Here is a 15,785-nt window from a genome sequence, read left to right as displayed (position 1 = left end):
GCTCAACAAAATAGTTCAGTTTGGTATGTGGGGAAACAATAAAAACGGGCTAAACTTAGACAGGGCATACAGCCTTTCATAGATTGCAGAAAGAATTCACTATTTCACAGCAATTAGCTACTCTTGTTGTTCCGACTTTCGGTACGAAAGTAACGGAATATTTGTGCTCGGGGTGAGTTTTTTTTTCTTCAGACAAATTTCGACTTTTTAACTAGCCATTTTTGACGCAAATTTTTTATATCATTCGAAAGGTATTGTTGTCCTGAGCTCAAATTTGAAAAGATATTTCACCTGTGATCATTTTTCGTAAAGTTACGGGGGTTTAAAGATTGCAATTTTGGCCAATTTGGGACAATTAACGCGCGATATATTTTGCGCTAATAATGCGTAAGCGGAGAGTTAATCCGTCTTAGAAATTGTTTCAAATTGGTTAAAAGAAGCTTATTTGCCATAATTGGTTTGTTACAAGGAGCGAAATCTATCCTTTTGTTCTTTATATGGCGTGTGGGGGGATGATTTTTATTTAAAAAAAATTCAAATTTTAGAAAAAGTTTTTAATTTTTTTTTTCACTGAATTTTTTGATGTTATTACTGCTCCATAAACCTTAAAAGGCAGTCGGAACATTCAGGGCTTCGCACTGATACGAGCAGTCTTGTTTTCATTTGTAATTGTAGCTACTTCCTATTAGTTTGAGCGGTTAACACATTCAATGCTTTGTCCCAGACTTAATGGTGTCACTTTGCTTTGCGGTTGACGTACGTTTTCCGCGGAAAGGTTTGTAGTTCGATTGCGTCCTTGGGTCATCGAAACCCCCATCAAGCCAAAAATTCATTTTGTGGAATTTCGAGTTAATACTTTTTGTGATCAGTTCAAATTTTTTGTGATAAGTATCTGTATAAACTATAGTCAACAAATGTATTTGCTCAAGAATAGTAAAATATCAACCAAAATCTTTCATCATATAGATGAAATACATCACCGATTTTTTTCAGAGAAATTCTGAGAAATTGCCCATCTGTGCGGACTCTGAGGCAGGGCAGTTTGCGTTTAATATATCACCATAAAAAGTCTCAGGTGATTAGAAAAGTGCGAGGGTAGAATAATACTGTTCCCGTTCCAGTCGTAAGCCTGTCAGAAAGAAGCCAAAGGAAATAATTGGCACATGGTATCAAATTTGTTTGTCACTGCAAAAAACAATGCATTTTTTTCATAAAGTAAAACTTTGGAAGTGACACGAAAACGAAATTAGCCTAAAAGAGAATTGAGATTTTCGACTATAAAGTTTCAGAAAAAAATTGATTTTTTTCCAGCTTAGATTTTCTAATCTATTGACTTTTTTCGTCTTAAATTTAAGTTTAGTCCAGTTTTGCGTTTGTCATTTTTTTTACAGCAGCCAAAATATGGCTGGTTGCTGAGATAAAAAAATAGAGTGATTATTTTTTTTAAATGTTTTGAACATATACAAAAAGGTTTTGATGGTTTAAAGATTTGTAGAGCAGGATATATTGCAATAAGGCTACCGATATCTTTTGAAAGCCATCCATTTTTGGACTGACTTTTAATGAGTCTAAAGCAGTCTCAGCTTTTTTCAGTTTAAAATTATTTACACCACTTGCAACTTCAACTGCAAAAAGAATAGTTGCTAAGAAGTATTTCTGAGCCGCTTTAAGTCGTCTATGGATCAAGTAGCTGGGTTTTATTCAGTTTGAAAAAACTTTTGAGCCGCTGTAAGTCGGCGCTTACGCTTGCACTGTAGTTCGAAGATTCGCTATTTCACGTTTTGTTTACTCAAAGTTACCATTTTGAACAGGGCGCACTTAGCCGAGTTTGTAATCGGACAAAAGTGAAAACTCATCTTCACTTACAAATCAATTGGTTTCTGAAGTTATTTGAAGTTTTAGGCAAACTTATTTTTCCTTTGAGAGCACACCCAGTTAAAGCAATTATCGCATTCTAATAGGCACACATGCTAACCGGTACACATGCTGCATCCCTACTGACTGTTACACAGTTCGATAATTTTTTCTATTTATGAGTTTTTTAGTTTAAAAAATCAAAGTTTGCCTTCAGAAAAAGTTATAGACATTTTTTTAATTTTGATTTCCAGGTGTCTGTATCTCTAAGATGACAAAAATTATATGATTTTATATTAACAAATGCAAGTAACCCAAGCTAATAAATTCTGTTTTTTTGTCAAAAGTTGGAAAAAAAACATTAAGCCTTCTGCAAAAAAAAACTTTGCTCCAATGCCGAATTAATCGAGAAATGATACTGATTGGCTTCCAGTCTGAAATTTGTTTATGAAGTTTGTTTGTGATAAAAAGGTATAGATCAACCGTACATTCTCCGCGAAAAATCATAAGAAGAGCAGATATAAATTTTTCAGATAATTATTTTGAGTATTTAATCGAATCTGATCAGCAGGTTAATAACAGCCAAACACTTTTAAAAGCAATTTAGCTTGCTCAAAAACAAATATCTGCATTTGCTGATTAACATTGTTTAATGGCAGTTTCTTTTCCTTTCTCCCTAATTTATAATTATAATTTTGAACAAGATTGTTCGTTTATCGGGGAGTTTAACAAGACAACCGCCTAATCTATTATAGTTTTTGGCAAACCATGCACTGGAAAGCCGTAACAATTTATCAATATATCACACTTTAGAAGACTTTTCGAAATAATGAGTCATACGAAAATAAAATGACTAACTAATTCATTTGCTTCTATTCAATTTGGATTGGTTTTATAGTGCGGGAAAACTCAAAACGCAATTCTGATTCCCGCTAGGTTAGTTTTTTTTGAATTTGAACTCAGGAAGTTGATAACTTCAAAAGGGTTAAAAATATTGATTTGATTGCCAAAATTCGAGAAATTAAGACCATCCCAGTATAAATGTTCTGCACTTTCTTCAGAAATTGGAATAAACAAATGTTTTAAGATTGCCAAAAACAGTTTTGCATATGTATGGCAATCAAACTTATTAATCTGAACACTTTCTCTTCGCATTTACAAGGCCCCAGATTTTAGTTAAGTACAACACCATTATATTTAATTAAATAGTTTTTTGAAAATTATCGAAACAATTGAAGAAAGCTTGCTAAAACTCGCGTTTTGAAAAAATTGCTGCAGTAACAGCAAAAAGAAAACATTTTCAACGAACTTTCTGTTGAAATTTGTAGTGAGTGTGAGAGAAAACCCAAGTAATTCATTTGTGGTAACATTTACCGGAAAGTGTACAGTTTTCAGTTTTGTGATATACAACATCTAACCAACGCCCCCACCCTGTGATTACAGGCCTTGGTGAAGATGTCAAGGTTGGCGTATAACTTTGACATACTTGGTTTTTTGGAGAATTTCAACAAAAACACTTTAAGAAACGTATCTCTTTGATTTGTTCATTTTCTCCATTTTCTCATAAATAGTTAGATAACTACGAAAAATAGTTCTTAGACTAAAATCCGAGGCCCGTTACTTACATAAAATTGGGCTACTGGTTCCTTTGATCGCAACGATAAACTTTTTATCTAAATTTGCCCGCCTTGGTTTCAAATGGGGCCTCGAAATTTAGAGAAATGGACAGCAAGCAAATTAAACGATTGTAAAATAACTGAATTTAGACAATGAAGAACAGGGCAAATAAAATTTCTTGTATATCATGAAGTTACACAAAAACAAAAACACAAAAAACACAAGTTACACAAAAAACTTTTATGATCGCTTTATCAACTAACAGACAAAAAATTGCATGTAGTTCTTAAGCAGGGTACAACAGCGGTTCGCCTTGATGAGCTGTACAGCTCGTATGTTGGTCCTATCCCTCGTGGATAAATGATCTTAAATGATCTTAACATGAAATGGAAAAAATATTTTTTTTTTGAAATGCATGTTATTTAATTTTGATTTTAATACCCTGCTTTGCACAATCAAAAATTAATTTAAATCTAAACATTTTGCTTGTCGTCTAGCCTTCTAACTCCCTTTTAAATTACCTAATGCTATTAATTACCCTTATATAAATACTCGTTGATGTAATCAAACGCGCCAATTAATATGACCTGAGGGAAATACTCGGTAAAACTATTCTTTTTCTTTTTGGGCAATGTTATTTGAGTCCTTCCGATTTTATTTCCTTTTTCTCGAGAGATTTGTCAGTTGATATCTCACTCGCCTTAAAAATGCAAGCATATGAGCGGCGAGAAGTCTGTATGCGACTTAACGGCTTCGAGCATCAATATCTGGTGTTAAAAATGTCAACAAACGTTTTTTGTGTTATCGAAATTGACCCATAAACCAAATGGCTTCCCCCCCCCAAATTTCAAATTTTCTATTTTATAGTTGTTTGTTATACGAGGTGGTATCATTACTATACGCGTGAAGTTACGATAAAAATTATTAGGGACAAATCTATTCACAACCATTAGTTTATTCGCCATGCAAATTTTCATTCCTGAAATTCAAAAGTTGGGAAAAAGGAAAAGAGCTGAAAAAATTGTTCAGCGCATCAGTTTTCTTAGTTTTCTTTGAAAGTCAGAACAAAAATATTTTTTAATCAGCAATCAATTAGTGGATGGATTTGGCCATCATTGATTTTTGTCGCCTCTTTGAAACAACAACTGTGTAGCAAGCATTTCAGATTTTGAATCTTGATTTAAAAAATGAGTCTTTTTAACAAAACAAAAACTGCCATCAACGCAGGATCATTTTGACTATTATAGTATGAAAACTTTCAAGAAAAGTTAAGAATTGATTGGCCAGAAAATGCTGAGGAGAACTGAGGTGGGGGGGGGGGGGGGGGCATGGCGTTCTCTTTATTCCTTTGGCACGCGGCTCTTTTCCCTCCCCCCTTCAAAAAAGTTTTGTTCGCATCTGATTGTTACAAAAATTGGCATGCGGACTAATTACGCCAGGACAAAATTAACTAGTCTTCATATTTAGCCTTGTAAGACCCTTCGTTACATCATTAAATGAATGCTTATTTTAAATGGTTTAAAAGGAAAAAGAGCCCGGCACGTATCTGCCTCAGCGCCTTGTGAATTCTCAATAAGCAGCATTTATAAGAAAACATCTTCTCTTTTCAGTTCTGGTGAAAGCCCTGAACAAATTCTATTTTGCACTAAATTTCTACATGCATTTTATTTTTTAAAAAAATGATATTTTGGTGAATTTACTCTATTTTTGTGCCAAGTTGTTTTGCAATATACTTTTACCCTCAAAAAGTATATTGGCTTTCTTTTTTGATGATTCAACGTTACGCATGATGACAAATTGTAAGGTGCCGATTCGCCCCAAGCAATAATTTCTGACAGGGGTGACCCTTGTCACAGATGCAGATTGCACATAAAACTGAATGAATATTTGGTTGTGATTTCCGCGTTTTTATAGAGCTATGGGGTTTTGAAATTTGCCTATTTGGCGAATTAAGACAATTAACAGGCAATAAATTTCGTTCTGTTTACGCATAAGCGGCGATTTAATCCGGCTCAGAACACTTCCGATCTGAAATGAGGTGAGACATTTGGTCTCCTTAAAAATTATTAGACGCTTAGTAGATCTTTTTGTATTTAACACAATGTATAAGTGGTTTTTAAAAAATCTGAAAGGAAAATTTGTAAGGAAAAGTTTTTGGTTAAATGACTGGGAAGTTTCAGGTATTTGTCCTGATGCGAGCAGTCCCCTTAAAACTTTGTTCACTGTTTTAGAGGACGAGATCACGACTTGTGATAGTTCCGAGTCCCTGGAGAAGTTCGAACAGGACCTGGACGAGATTGAACTCACTCAAAAACAGATCACCAAACTCATTCAGAGGGTATTCAGTTGAAAGTTTATTGGCTGCCTAATAAATTCGAATAAACTCCCACAGAAACCAGCTGCTATTGGAATTTTTTTCAATTACGGCGGTAAATTTCTCATACCTTGAGGCTATTCATTCAAAACTATTTAAAAGTTTTTTGACTTTGGCGTTTAAGATCAATTTTTATTTTTAGCTGACTGGAATTCTTCAAAATCTGTGGACGGCCGACAGTGAAGTGCTGCAACACATTCGGGCCGAGGGGTCGACCCCGACTCACCGAACAGTGGCGATGACTCATCTAGAACAAGACGCGATGCTACTCGTGCTGCAATCAGAACACGAGCAGCAGATTGCTCAAATGAGTGAATTGAGACGACAGAGGTCGGCTGTGTTTCGTCAGCAAATCAGAGACAAGAATGCAATCGGCGGTCAATCTCATCAGGAAGACACATCCTCAATTCCGAGGTCTTCTTCGTACGAGTCGGCTGCCGAATTGGAGCGAGTGAGTCATAAGTTTGAAGCACGGGTGTTTTGTAAATGAATTATAGTTATCATTAGTTAGAACAGCATATAAGGCCAACAATGAGGTCAATATGTAAGGACAGCGCGTACCAACTTGAAGGAGAGGGCGTACCAAAAAAAAACGCAATTCTTTTGATAGAAACTTTTTCTCATAATGGCATGTAAACAACATTTTTACAGATTCGACATTTTTCAACAGATTGAGCATAACATAAAACTATTAATTGCATATGAAAAGTGTTTGTTTTGTTATTATTATAAATCAATGTTGGCAGCTACTTGATTGGGAACTACTTAACGGGATGCTCAATTTTAAAGAAACTGTTATTGTTTTTTACTCTCAAACATATTGACTCTACAAAATATATCAATAATATTGTACTACGTTAGACTAGGGCGCTGATTAATTACTCCTTCTCCTCAATTCGGGTGGCAAAAAATTTTCCAAAGGTTCCTCTTTAGTACTTTTTTACGACACCCATTTTCGATCGACTAGCCCTCAAAAATTCTAAAGGCGCCATCGACCCCAATTTACACTAATTTTGAGGGGAGAACGTGCGGCGAAGAAACGCAAATTTTTGGTCATTCAATGAATTTTGACAGAACTACAAAAATTTGAAACGGTTGACAAAAATAGAGCAAAAAGAGCCACTGCATATTGATTTTTGAGCCCCAGCTGTCATTTCAGGTTGCTTCCACTGTACCAACTGACCAATTTCTGTCTGGATTGAACGTCGAGGGAAGAATCAAGCTTCAAAAAGGTAGAATCAAGCTTCAGAACTCCACATTTCCTTGCTACGTTCTGCCATAGAAATTGGAAAACAAAAAGAAACAAGACTGCTCGTATCAATGCAAAGCCCTGATTGTTCCCACTGCGCTATAACTCCGATGCCAAAGTTTTCAACTTGAAAGTATTGATGAAATTTTTGCAAATTTTTTTTGACAATAATCACCCGCACGCCTTCAAATAGATTTTGCTCAAAGTAACATCAAATTTACGAATAGTAGCTAAGGTTAGCTCAATTAAGAACGATTTATGAGCCCGAATATATCGCCGCATACCGCATAACTTTAGAAGAAAAAATCACAGGTGAATCATTTTTTTTTAATTTTGAGCTCAGGACATCAATATATTCCGTTTAGACACAATAAAAAAAAATTTCCAAAAACTGGTAGTTAAAAAGTTGAAACTTGCTTATAGAAAAAAAACACAACGAGAAAAAATAACTTCAAAAAAGCTGCCCTTCAAATAACTTCAAACTAGGATATGGGTGGTTTTAACTACCCTCCTCCCCCCTATGGAACCTAGCAACAAATTGCCATCCTGATAAAGATCTAACTCAATATTTAGGCAAGTGTGAGTTTTGTATAAGTAATACATCTCCCTCCCTTTTGATTTCATGAATATTTCATACTGGCTTTGTTTTCTTTTTGCTCCGCTTTTTAAAAGAAGTGACGGAATATTTATGCTTGTGGTGGTTTTTTTTATTCAGTCATTTTTCGATTTTTTAACTAAGCGTTTAACGGTAGTTTCTTATACAATCTGGAAAAATTTGTTGTCTGGAGCTCAAATAAAAAAAGTACACCTGCAACCATTTTTATTAAGTTTTGGGGTTATGATATTAGCTAATTTGGCCAAGTTGGTATAATTAACGCGCGATATATCGAGTTCTTATAACACGCACAAGCAGCAGAATGAATCGTTCCAAAATGAATTGAGGCAGGTTATTTGTTTTTATCATTAAGATATGAAACGCTAAAAACAACCTTTTGAACTTCACATGGCGTTGTAGGAGGGTTAAATGAGGATAAAAGTTCAAACAAGTTTTTTTCTTTCCTTCATTTTATTTTATTATTTTTTCGATCAAAAATTTTCAAATTGACCTTAAAATGAAGTAGCATATGAAGTAGAAACATTCGCCCTCGTCTGCGAGCAGCCTTTTTTGTTTTCTGTAACTTTTGGCTTGATTAACATTGATTCATTTTTTGAAAGGTTTGATAAAGTCCATGATATGTTGTAATATTGTTTATGTAGGCAAGATTAATAATGTTAATAAGGTTGGATTGATATTTTAAGATACAATAGAATAAAGTACAGAATAGAATCATTGAACTAAGTAATTAGCCTCCCATCATACCTGTTTGAGGGGTCTAGGTAAAATTTCCAGTGTTGAGAAAAATGCGACTGAAACTTTCGATTTTTAGATGTATTAATCGCGTTTCAAAAGACAAAGACAACATGTTTTTTACAAAAACTAATCAGCTTCAAAAAAAAATTTAATCCTAAAGCCACAAATTTCTTACAACGATACTGCACATATGCCACCCTGTATTACATGATCGGTATCCGACCATTCTTGTTTTTTTTCAAATTTTTCTATACCACCATATCACTATTTACATAAATTGTTTTTTATTAATTTTTGACGGGTTTACTGTCTGAACTCTTTTTTACATCTTGCTTCAAAAATATTTAGAATGACTGTGTTTTAGGAACCAATTTCTACAACATACATTCGAAGTCAGTTGAAGCTGAGACGAAACAGCGCAGAATTGATTCATCGGTAAGAATTTTCTATCGAAACTATTGAAAGATAAACTCTCTAGTCGCTTGTTTCAAGTTAATCAAAGTTGAGGCACATCTGAACAAGAGCCCTCAGATCTCTATGATTTTGATAAAGACAATTTCAAGCTAACGTTTTTGTTGGGTCTTGTGCTCTTATTTTTTTTGTCGAAAACGTAACTGTAACAAGGCGGATTCAGGATTTTTTCAGGGGGCGGATTTTCAAATAATTTGCGAGTTTTTGAAAAAAAAACAGGCAAGAAGGACGGTTTTCCAGGCTTTTTGAAAAAATTTTGATCCAAAGGTTTATTTAGATAACTTTGAGGGTCGGTCAGCCAAAGGGATGTCCTAAAGTATTAGCAAAGGGGGAACCTTTGAGTGGTCAAGGGGTCGAATTCCTGCAGAGGGAGGAAGGGCGTTCGCCCCCTCCCCTAAATCCGCTACTGATCTGCATGGCTTGTTTTTTCATTCAAGACCATTTTTGTGAACCGATTTTTGAAATCAAATAATTAATATTTGTTGGTTTCTCGAAGACCACATACTGGGTTCAGGTGGTCCAGTTATGTATCGAAAGTCTGCTTTTCTACCATGACTTCTATAGAACGACCAGAAAAATTAGAGTAATAAGTCAACCAGGTTTGATGGCGGCCGACATGAGTAGACCAGCTTGACTGACATTTTTTGAGTTTCTAGGATGTCCGGAAAGTTATTTGTTCATCTGAAGTTTTACCAGCAAAAAAGTTACATACAGATCCCTGCAAATTTAACGAAAATTTTCAGCATTAAGCATTAGGTTGAAAAACGGCCTATCCAACTCAGTATAATATCAATATAAACTCTCGAGTGAACCTCCATACGAAAAAAGCTCATCTCAGTTCCATAAATTGAGTTTTAATAAATGCATGTCATACAATTTTAGTTTGTGAAAAACTTAAAAACGCTGACAATTTTCTGAGTTTCTAGATTTTTCGACGAAAAAAAGCTGCCAATAAAAAACTCCCAGAAGAAGAAGTTTTACCAGCATCATCTGAAGTTTTACCAGCAAACAAAAATTCCATAAAGATTCCTTCAAAGTTATTGAAAGATTCCAGTATTAGGTTGAAAAATGGCCAATCTAAACCATCGCTCTAAAGTCTTTGTTCTAAATTCCCGGGTTGGTCACCTCAGCCCATCACAATTTCATTATTGAGTCCTAAAAATGCTTTTCATATTTTTGAGAAATTTTACGACAAGCAATTTGTTCAATCAAACAAAGTTTTAGAAAATTGTTTCAGTTTTTTGCTGAACAATAGTCCTTCGTTAGTCAAAAAACTGAGTTTCTTCTGTGTATGGAAATGCTTGTAAAACAGTTCTGTTAAAGCAATTTGCATTCTAAGCTTTTTTCCTTACAAATTTTCCAAAAATGAGGAAGGAAAAAATTTTCATTTTCAAACAGTTTTCAAAAATTTTGACAATTTTCCTCAATAACGTAGCCCAAAAACGGCCTTTTTACACAGAAGGATCAAAAATTACGGTAAAAGTTTTCTGTGAGGTCAGAATTATTGTTTGTTGTTTGCAGATAATATGATTACACTAGCCAACTTAAGTCAGTTTTAGTGTTATAGTACGGTTATTCTTTTTTAAACCAAATTCTCAAAAATTGGCGTCATTTTTGGAGCACCTTTACGGCTTTTGATAGCATGTAATCTGGCATTCGAATGGTAATAATTTGAGACAGTTAAGGTATTTTAAATTCATCAAATGAATCCAAAAAAAGCTATTTGCTTCAAACAAGATAACCATCAAAAAACCTCAAACTCAAAAGTTTTATACTTAATAGATCTTGCAACTCTTAAATGGATTTTTATTACATGATGTGTTTATACCCTTTCTATTTTATTACCTCAAAATTTAGTGGGGATGCCTTCAGTTTGTCATAGTCCAAACTATTTCTTGCAAAGTTGTGTCTATTCGTTTTTGGCGCAACGTTTGCTGCATCAAATTGTTAGCATTTGAGCTGCTTCGTTTGTGACTAGTTTTGCCGATTGATACGCGTTCGTGGCCGAAAAGGCAGGGCGTGAGGCTCCATTTCTCGGAGTCGCAGGTTCGCAGCCCATACTGTTCATAATGTCCAATTGTTATAAAGTTTGACATACGGACTAATTAGAATGCGGCAACGATAAAATAATTTGGTCTCAACAATTAACGTTGTAAAACCGATCGTTACATCATAAAATTGATGTTCATGTGTTTTGGGGAAAGGGAAAAGAGCCTTTATCATGTTCTCGCTAGTGTTTGCGAGGCGCAGCTTTGCCTCTATGTAAACAATAATTCGTCAAAACAACACATAATGATTTTCAACAACTAAACTTTTTAAAACAGAGCCTTTAGAGCCAAATATAAAAAAAATTTCTAAGAATTTTGTGTGAATTTTCTTGGTTCAACTTATTTAGCATAGTTAATTACATTGTTTAATCTGAGATGTTGCTGCCGTTCAGCCTTGTTGTTTTTCTCATTCGACAAAACTATTGGGTGCTGTAATAAGGCAAACCATAAAATCCCAATGCAAAGTCGAACGAGTTGAGCAATTTGATCAAAATTGAGTACGATTAAACAAAAGGGACCAAAATTGATCAAAGTTGACCAGGGTCGACCAAAGTTGAAAAGCTCGACTCAACAACGGTAATATTTTTAGTCATACAGCCCATACATAATGCGACTACTTCGACCACAGGATCAAAAATCTTGACCCCTGGATGCAAAATCAAAACCTATTTTGGTCAGGCGATGATTGTGATATTATGATTTCTTTTTCGAAAACTTAGAAAAGTTTCGATCAATCAATCCGAGCTTTAAATCCAATTTCTTTTTTTTTGCACAACGAGTGAGTCTCGCATTTGAATTATATCACTTGTCACACCACATGTTTGAAAACAGGTTCTAAACATGGTTATGAATGAGATATTTGAATGTTCCGATCACTATTTTGAACCTGGTAATTCTTCGAATATTCGGCCATCCCACTAAAGTTTGAAGATCATTGAGCTTGGACTGATGATACAAGACTGCTCCTAGCAGGGAAAACTTTGAATGTTCCGACTGCCATCTATCTAAAAAAAATCTTAAAAAATGTTCAAAAAAACTCAGGGGCGGATTTAGGGGGGGGGGGGCGACGCCTCTTTTTTTCAGGGATTCGACCCACTGCCTACCCAAAGGGTCCCCCGGTCCCCCTTTGGGGCTTTTTAAGAAATCCATTTTTGGGCGACCGACACTAAAATTTTTCTAAAGGCGCCTTTGGCGCCAATATATACTAACTTTGAGGGGGAGCGCGCGCCAAAAAAAAACCCAATTTTTTGTCAAAATTCTCCAAAAAGTGCCCTTTTTTGACCTAATTTGACCTGAGAAAAACTTGAATCGTCGATGTAGTCACATAATCGAAACTACATAATTTTTCAAAAAATGACCACACATGAAATAATCCTTTTAGATTTGAGCTCTTGGTAGCGATATCTTTCGATGGTATAAATTGTGTCATAACAGTTCACTAAATAGTCGAAACTTGACTGAATAAAAACAAGACTACCCGTTTATCAGGGCAAAACCCTGAATTTTCCGATTGCACTTTCAGGCCATTCAAAATTTTGTTGCTTGAAAAATTGATGAAGTAACTTTAGAATCATTTTTCTTCATCCCCATCCCCAAACGCTATGTAAAGTAAACAGGTATGCATGCAGCGTCTCCTTTCCTAAAAGTTCGACCTAATTAATTACTCCGCCACTTACGATTGTTATAAGAAGGAAATATATTGCGCGTTAATTCTTCCAAATGGGCCGAGTTGGAAGTTTTCAAACCATCACAACGTTCCGAAAAACGATCACAGATAAAAAAAATACTTTTTTACGCTTGAGCGTTTAATTAAAAAGTCGAAACTGACCGAATAAAAAACCACCATAGTTTGGTTGACCTGAAATTCAGTTTGGTTGACCTGAAATTTCTAAGTAGCGTTCGAAAACTATTTGAAATCACCCTCGCTAAGCCCTAGATCTGGCACTGACTTAACCCAAATGCCATTTTGCCTTACCTCGACTTAATTTTCAAAAATGTGCCTATAGAGTAACTTCATTTAGAAAGGATTAATTTTAATTTCAACGTTTTTGTAGTTTAGATAGCTATTCGTTCACATTTGCAACAGTGAGTTTTTAATCTGTTTCTGTGAATATAAGTCAAGGTCAAAAGTGTCGCGCAAGTACCTGCCAAACTCTTTTGCGTTTTGTTGGCATTTTTGTTTCATGTCACTAATTTCAATTCCGGTCAGATTTCCGAATGGCTCTTTCGCTTTTGGAACTTTGATCAAGTCGAGCCATTTCTGAACGTCATCCCTGCTCCATTGGGAAATAAGGGTAATTCCCCCTTGGGAAATTACACTCGCAGGGTCAATTAAACTTTGCCGTCGGACTCTTTCTTTCGACTTATTTGAAGCCTTTGTCCCTTTTTCCTCTGTTTTGTTATTTGGGTTTTCGTTCTCTTTATTTTTCTTTAATTGCTCCTGTACATTTTCAAGTTTAATTTGGTTAATGGTATCATACAACATGCAGCGTTGCATCAAATCGAAAAGCCAGTTTTTAGGGTTGTACTCGAATTCGTTCACATCTATGAATCGCAGATCTTTACCCAGTTGTTTTGTAAACTGAAGTTGCATTCGGCTAAATTTGTCTTCTTCTAAATTCCTGCTCATCGCTGCAATAACCAGATGAGATTCGGAAATAGCTACTGACCACAAAGGGGCGTCTTTGTTCATGTTCAAATTCAAAAACTTTTCTCGCTTTTCCGAGTTTTTATCATCTTGAGTCGTTTCATTTTGGCTTGGATCAAACTCTGTAGCAATTTGTAGCTGCAAAGCTTTAATACTTTCCTCAGTTTTTATTTCAAAACCTTTCAAAGCCAAAATCTCCGAATATTTTTTGCGCCATTTTTGATCTTTTTCAGCTGCGCATACAAAAACACTGATTTTGGAGTTCTCAGGAAATGACAGCTCGTATTCTTGGAAATCGAAGGTTCCGCTAAGTTGCCACAAAATACCATTCAAACAACGCAAAGTAAAAGCATCGTTGATTTCTTTTTTGACTTTTAAACACACGTTGTACATATTTTTTCTTATCAACGTTTCTTGGGTTAATTCGACAAGCGACAATGTGAACAGAATTAGGGCAACATTTCTAGAATCGGATTTGGAAAAATTTTCGATTTCAAGAACTTTCAACAAGTTGTCGACAATTGTAGTTTCAGCTATCATTTTTAGACCTTTGTCGCGTTCGTAAGCCAACAAAACTTCAACTATTTCAGCAAAATCGACCTCACCAAAACTGTCTATTTCGATTTTGAATTGACTGTTGGTGTTATTTACTAGAGTATCACAAAGGTTAGATAACACCTTGACGTTAGATTTGTTTTGTAAACAATCCGCAACCTCTTCACTGTTTCCGAGAATGGCGGTTATATAAATAGTCACAAAAACAGTGCCTGCCCCTATTTCGCTCTGTTTTTGTAGCAAAACTTGTAAGTTTTTCTCGAAAACTGTCAAAATTTGAGCCTCGTAAAATTCCGCTTTGAGCTCCGTGGCGTTGAGACAATTTAGTCTGACGGATTTCAAGATTTCGTTAATAGTTTTGTCATAATCTTTTCTGGAAATACCTGAAGTTAGAAGGCAGTCGAATAATCTAGCCAGCTTTGTCGCTATATTCGTGTGGTGAAAATAGTGGGAAAACAGAAGGCTTTCATCTAGAGTCCAAACAATCTGCAACATGCCGGAAACATTAAAAGTGCCCGCTAGAAGTTTCAAAACATTTCCATCCGAGCTGGGTCTTGAAACAACATGGTCTAAAGTTGTGCCAACTAAAACGAGAAAGTTTGTTTCCACTAAATAATCACCAATTTGTCTAATCAGGTGCTTCCGCTTTTCACCACAATTCTCAAGGTCTTTCAGGTACATGTTTATTTCCTCTAGCCAATAAATTTCCCGGTCTTGCAAGGGCGACCCTTCATTCAGAGATTGCGCAACTTTCCCGAAAATCTCTCTCCCCAGTTCATGAACGTGGCCCATTTCGTAGCGAAACTCGGGCGCGAATTGTAATTCAGGTGAAAAAGCGTACAAGTTCAGAGCCGCATAAAGCGAAACTCGTTTTGAATCGTTCTGAATGCATTTGAAGACGGCTCCCATTAAGTTTATATGTTGCTTCACGTCTGGGCTTCGCGCAGCGTATCGATAACACAGAAACTTCCGAGTTAGTACCAAATAATCTTTGATGTAATATCTCTTCAACGCCAACTTTTCCAAATGTGTGAAGACCAGAGCTTCCCAATTGGTCGATTCAACGACCAATGAAATATCTTTTTCAGTCAAGTTTTTCACTAATGAGATCGAAGCATGTAAAAGCATTCCAGCATTTTTGGAGTAAAAATTATTGGAGCAGAATTTATTCACCAGTTCGGTCCAATCTTTCGAAAACTTCTCCAGAAATAATCGATTTTGTTCAGCTAAATTCTGAAAGCATTCATGATTTTGAACGCAAATTGACGAGATGTTATTTAGAATGCTGGAAGAACCGCTAACTTCGTTGTTTTGAAACTGTTCTGGATTGCAATACTGGCTAATCAATCTCTTTAATGTTTGCTCCGACTCTGAAATTTGATCAAGTTCTGAGCCATCTTCCATTTTTGCATGAGATTTAAGTAATTTTTAATAAAAGTAAAACTGTATGTAACATATGCCAAGTAAATGTGTTTATAGAAAAGAAGAAAAAAAACGTGTTTTAGACTTTTGTATTGTTATATAAGCTGTCGTATTACAATCACAGATATTATAAGGCGATTCTTTTTTGTTCAGTTTTTTTTCTTTAAAATGAACCACCACTTGCAGCTTAAGTTGAA

The 15,785-nt window shown here is 35.4% G+C and overlaps 1 protein-coding gene across 2 annotated transcripts in view; it reads left to right on the top strand.

Moving 5' to 3' along the window:
• The window catches only part of LOC134854193 (uncharacterized), a 72,727-nt gene that overhangs the window by 24,245 nt on the left and 32,697 nt on the right, over positions 1-15,785 (top strand). For both annotated transcript variants that reach the window (XM_063870348.1, XM_063870349.1), the window contains 4 exons: positions 5,703-5,809; positions 5,988-6,296; positions 7,005-7,077; positions 8,810-8,880. In XM_063870348.1, the coding sequence (XP_063726418.1) occupies positions 5,703-5,809; positions 5,988-6,296; positions 7,005-7,077; positions 8,810-8,880 (560 nt within the window). The remainder of the gene's footprint in view (positions 1-5,702; positions 5,810-5,987; positions 6,297-7,004; positions 7,078-8,809; positions 8,881-15,785) is intronic.

The sequence above is a fragment of the Symsagittifera roscoffensis genome, chromosome 9, assembly GCF_963678635.1.
Source record: "Symsagittifera roscoffensis chromosome 9, txSymRosc1.1, whole genome shotgun sequence".
NCBI classification, from domain to species: Eukaryota; Metazoa; Xenacoelomorpha; order Acoela; family Convolutidae; genus Symsagittifera; species Symsagittifera roscoffensis.
Note: the sequence above shows the minus strand (reverse complement) of the source record. Positions and strands in the feature narration are given on the sequence as shown.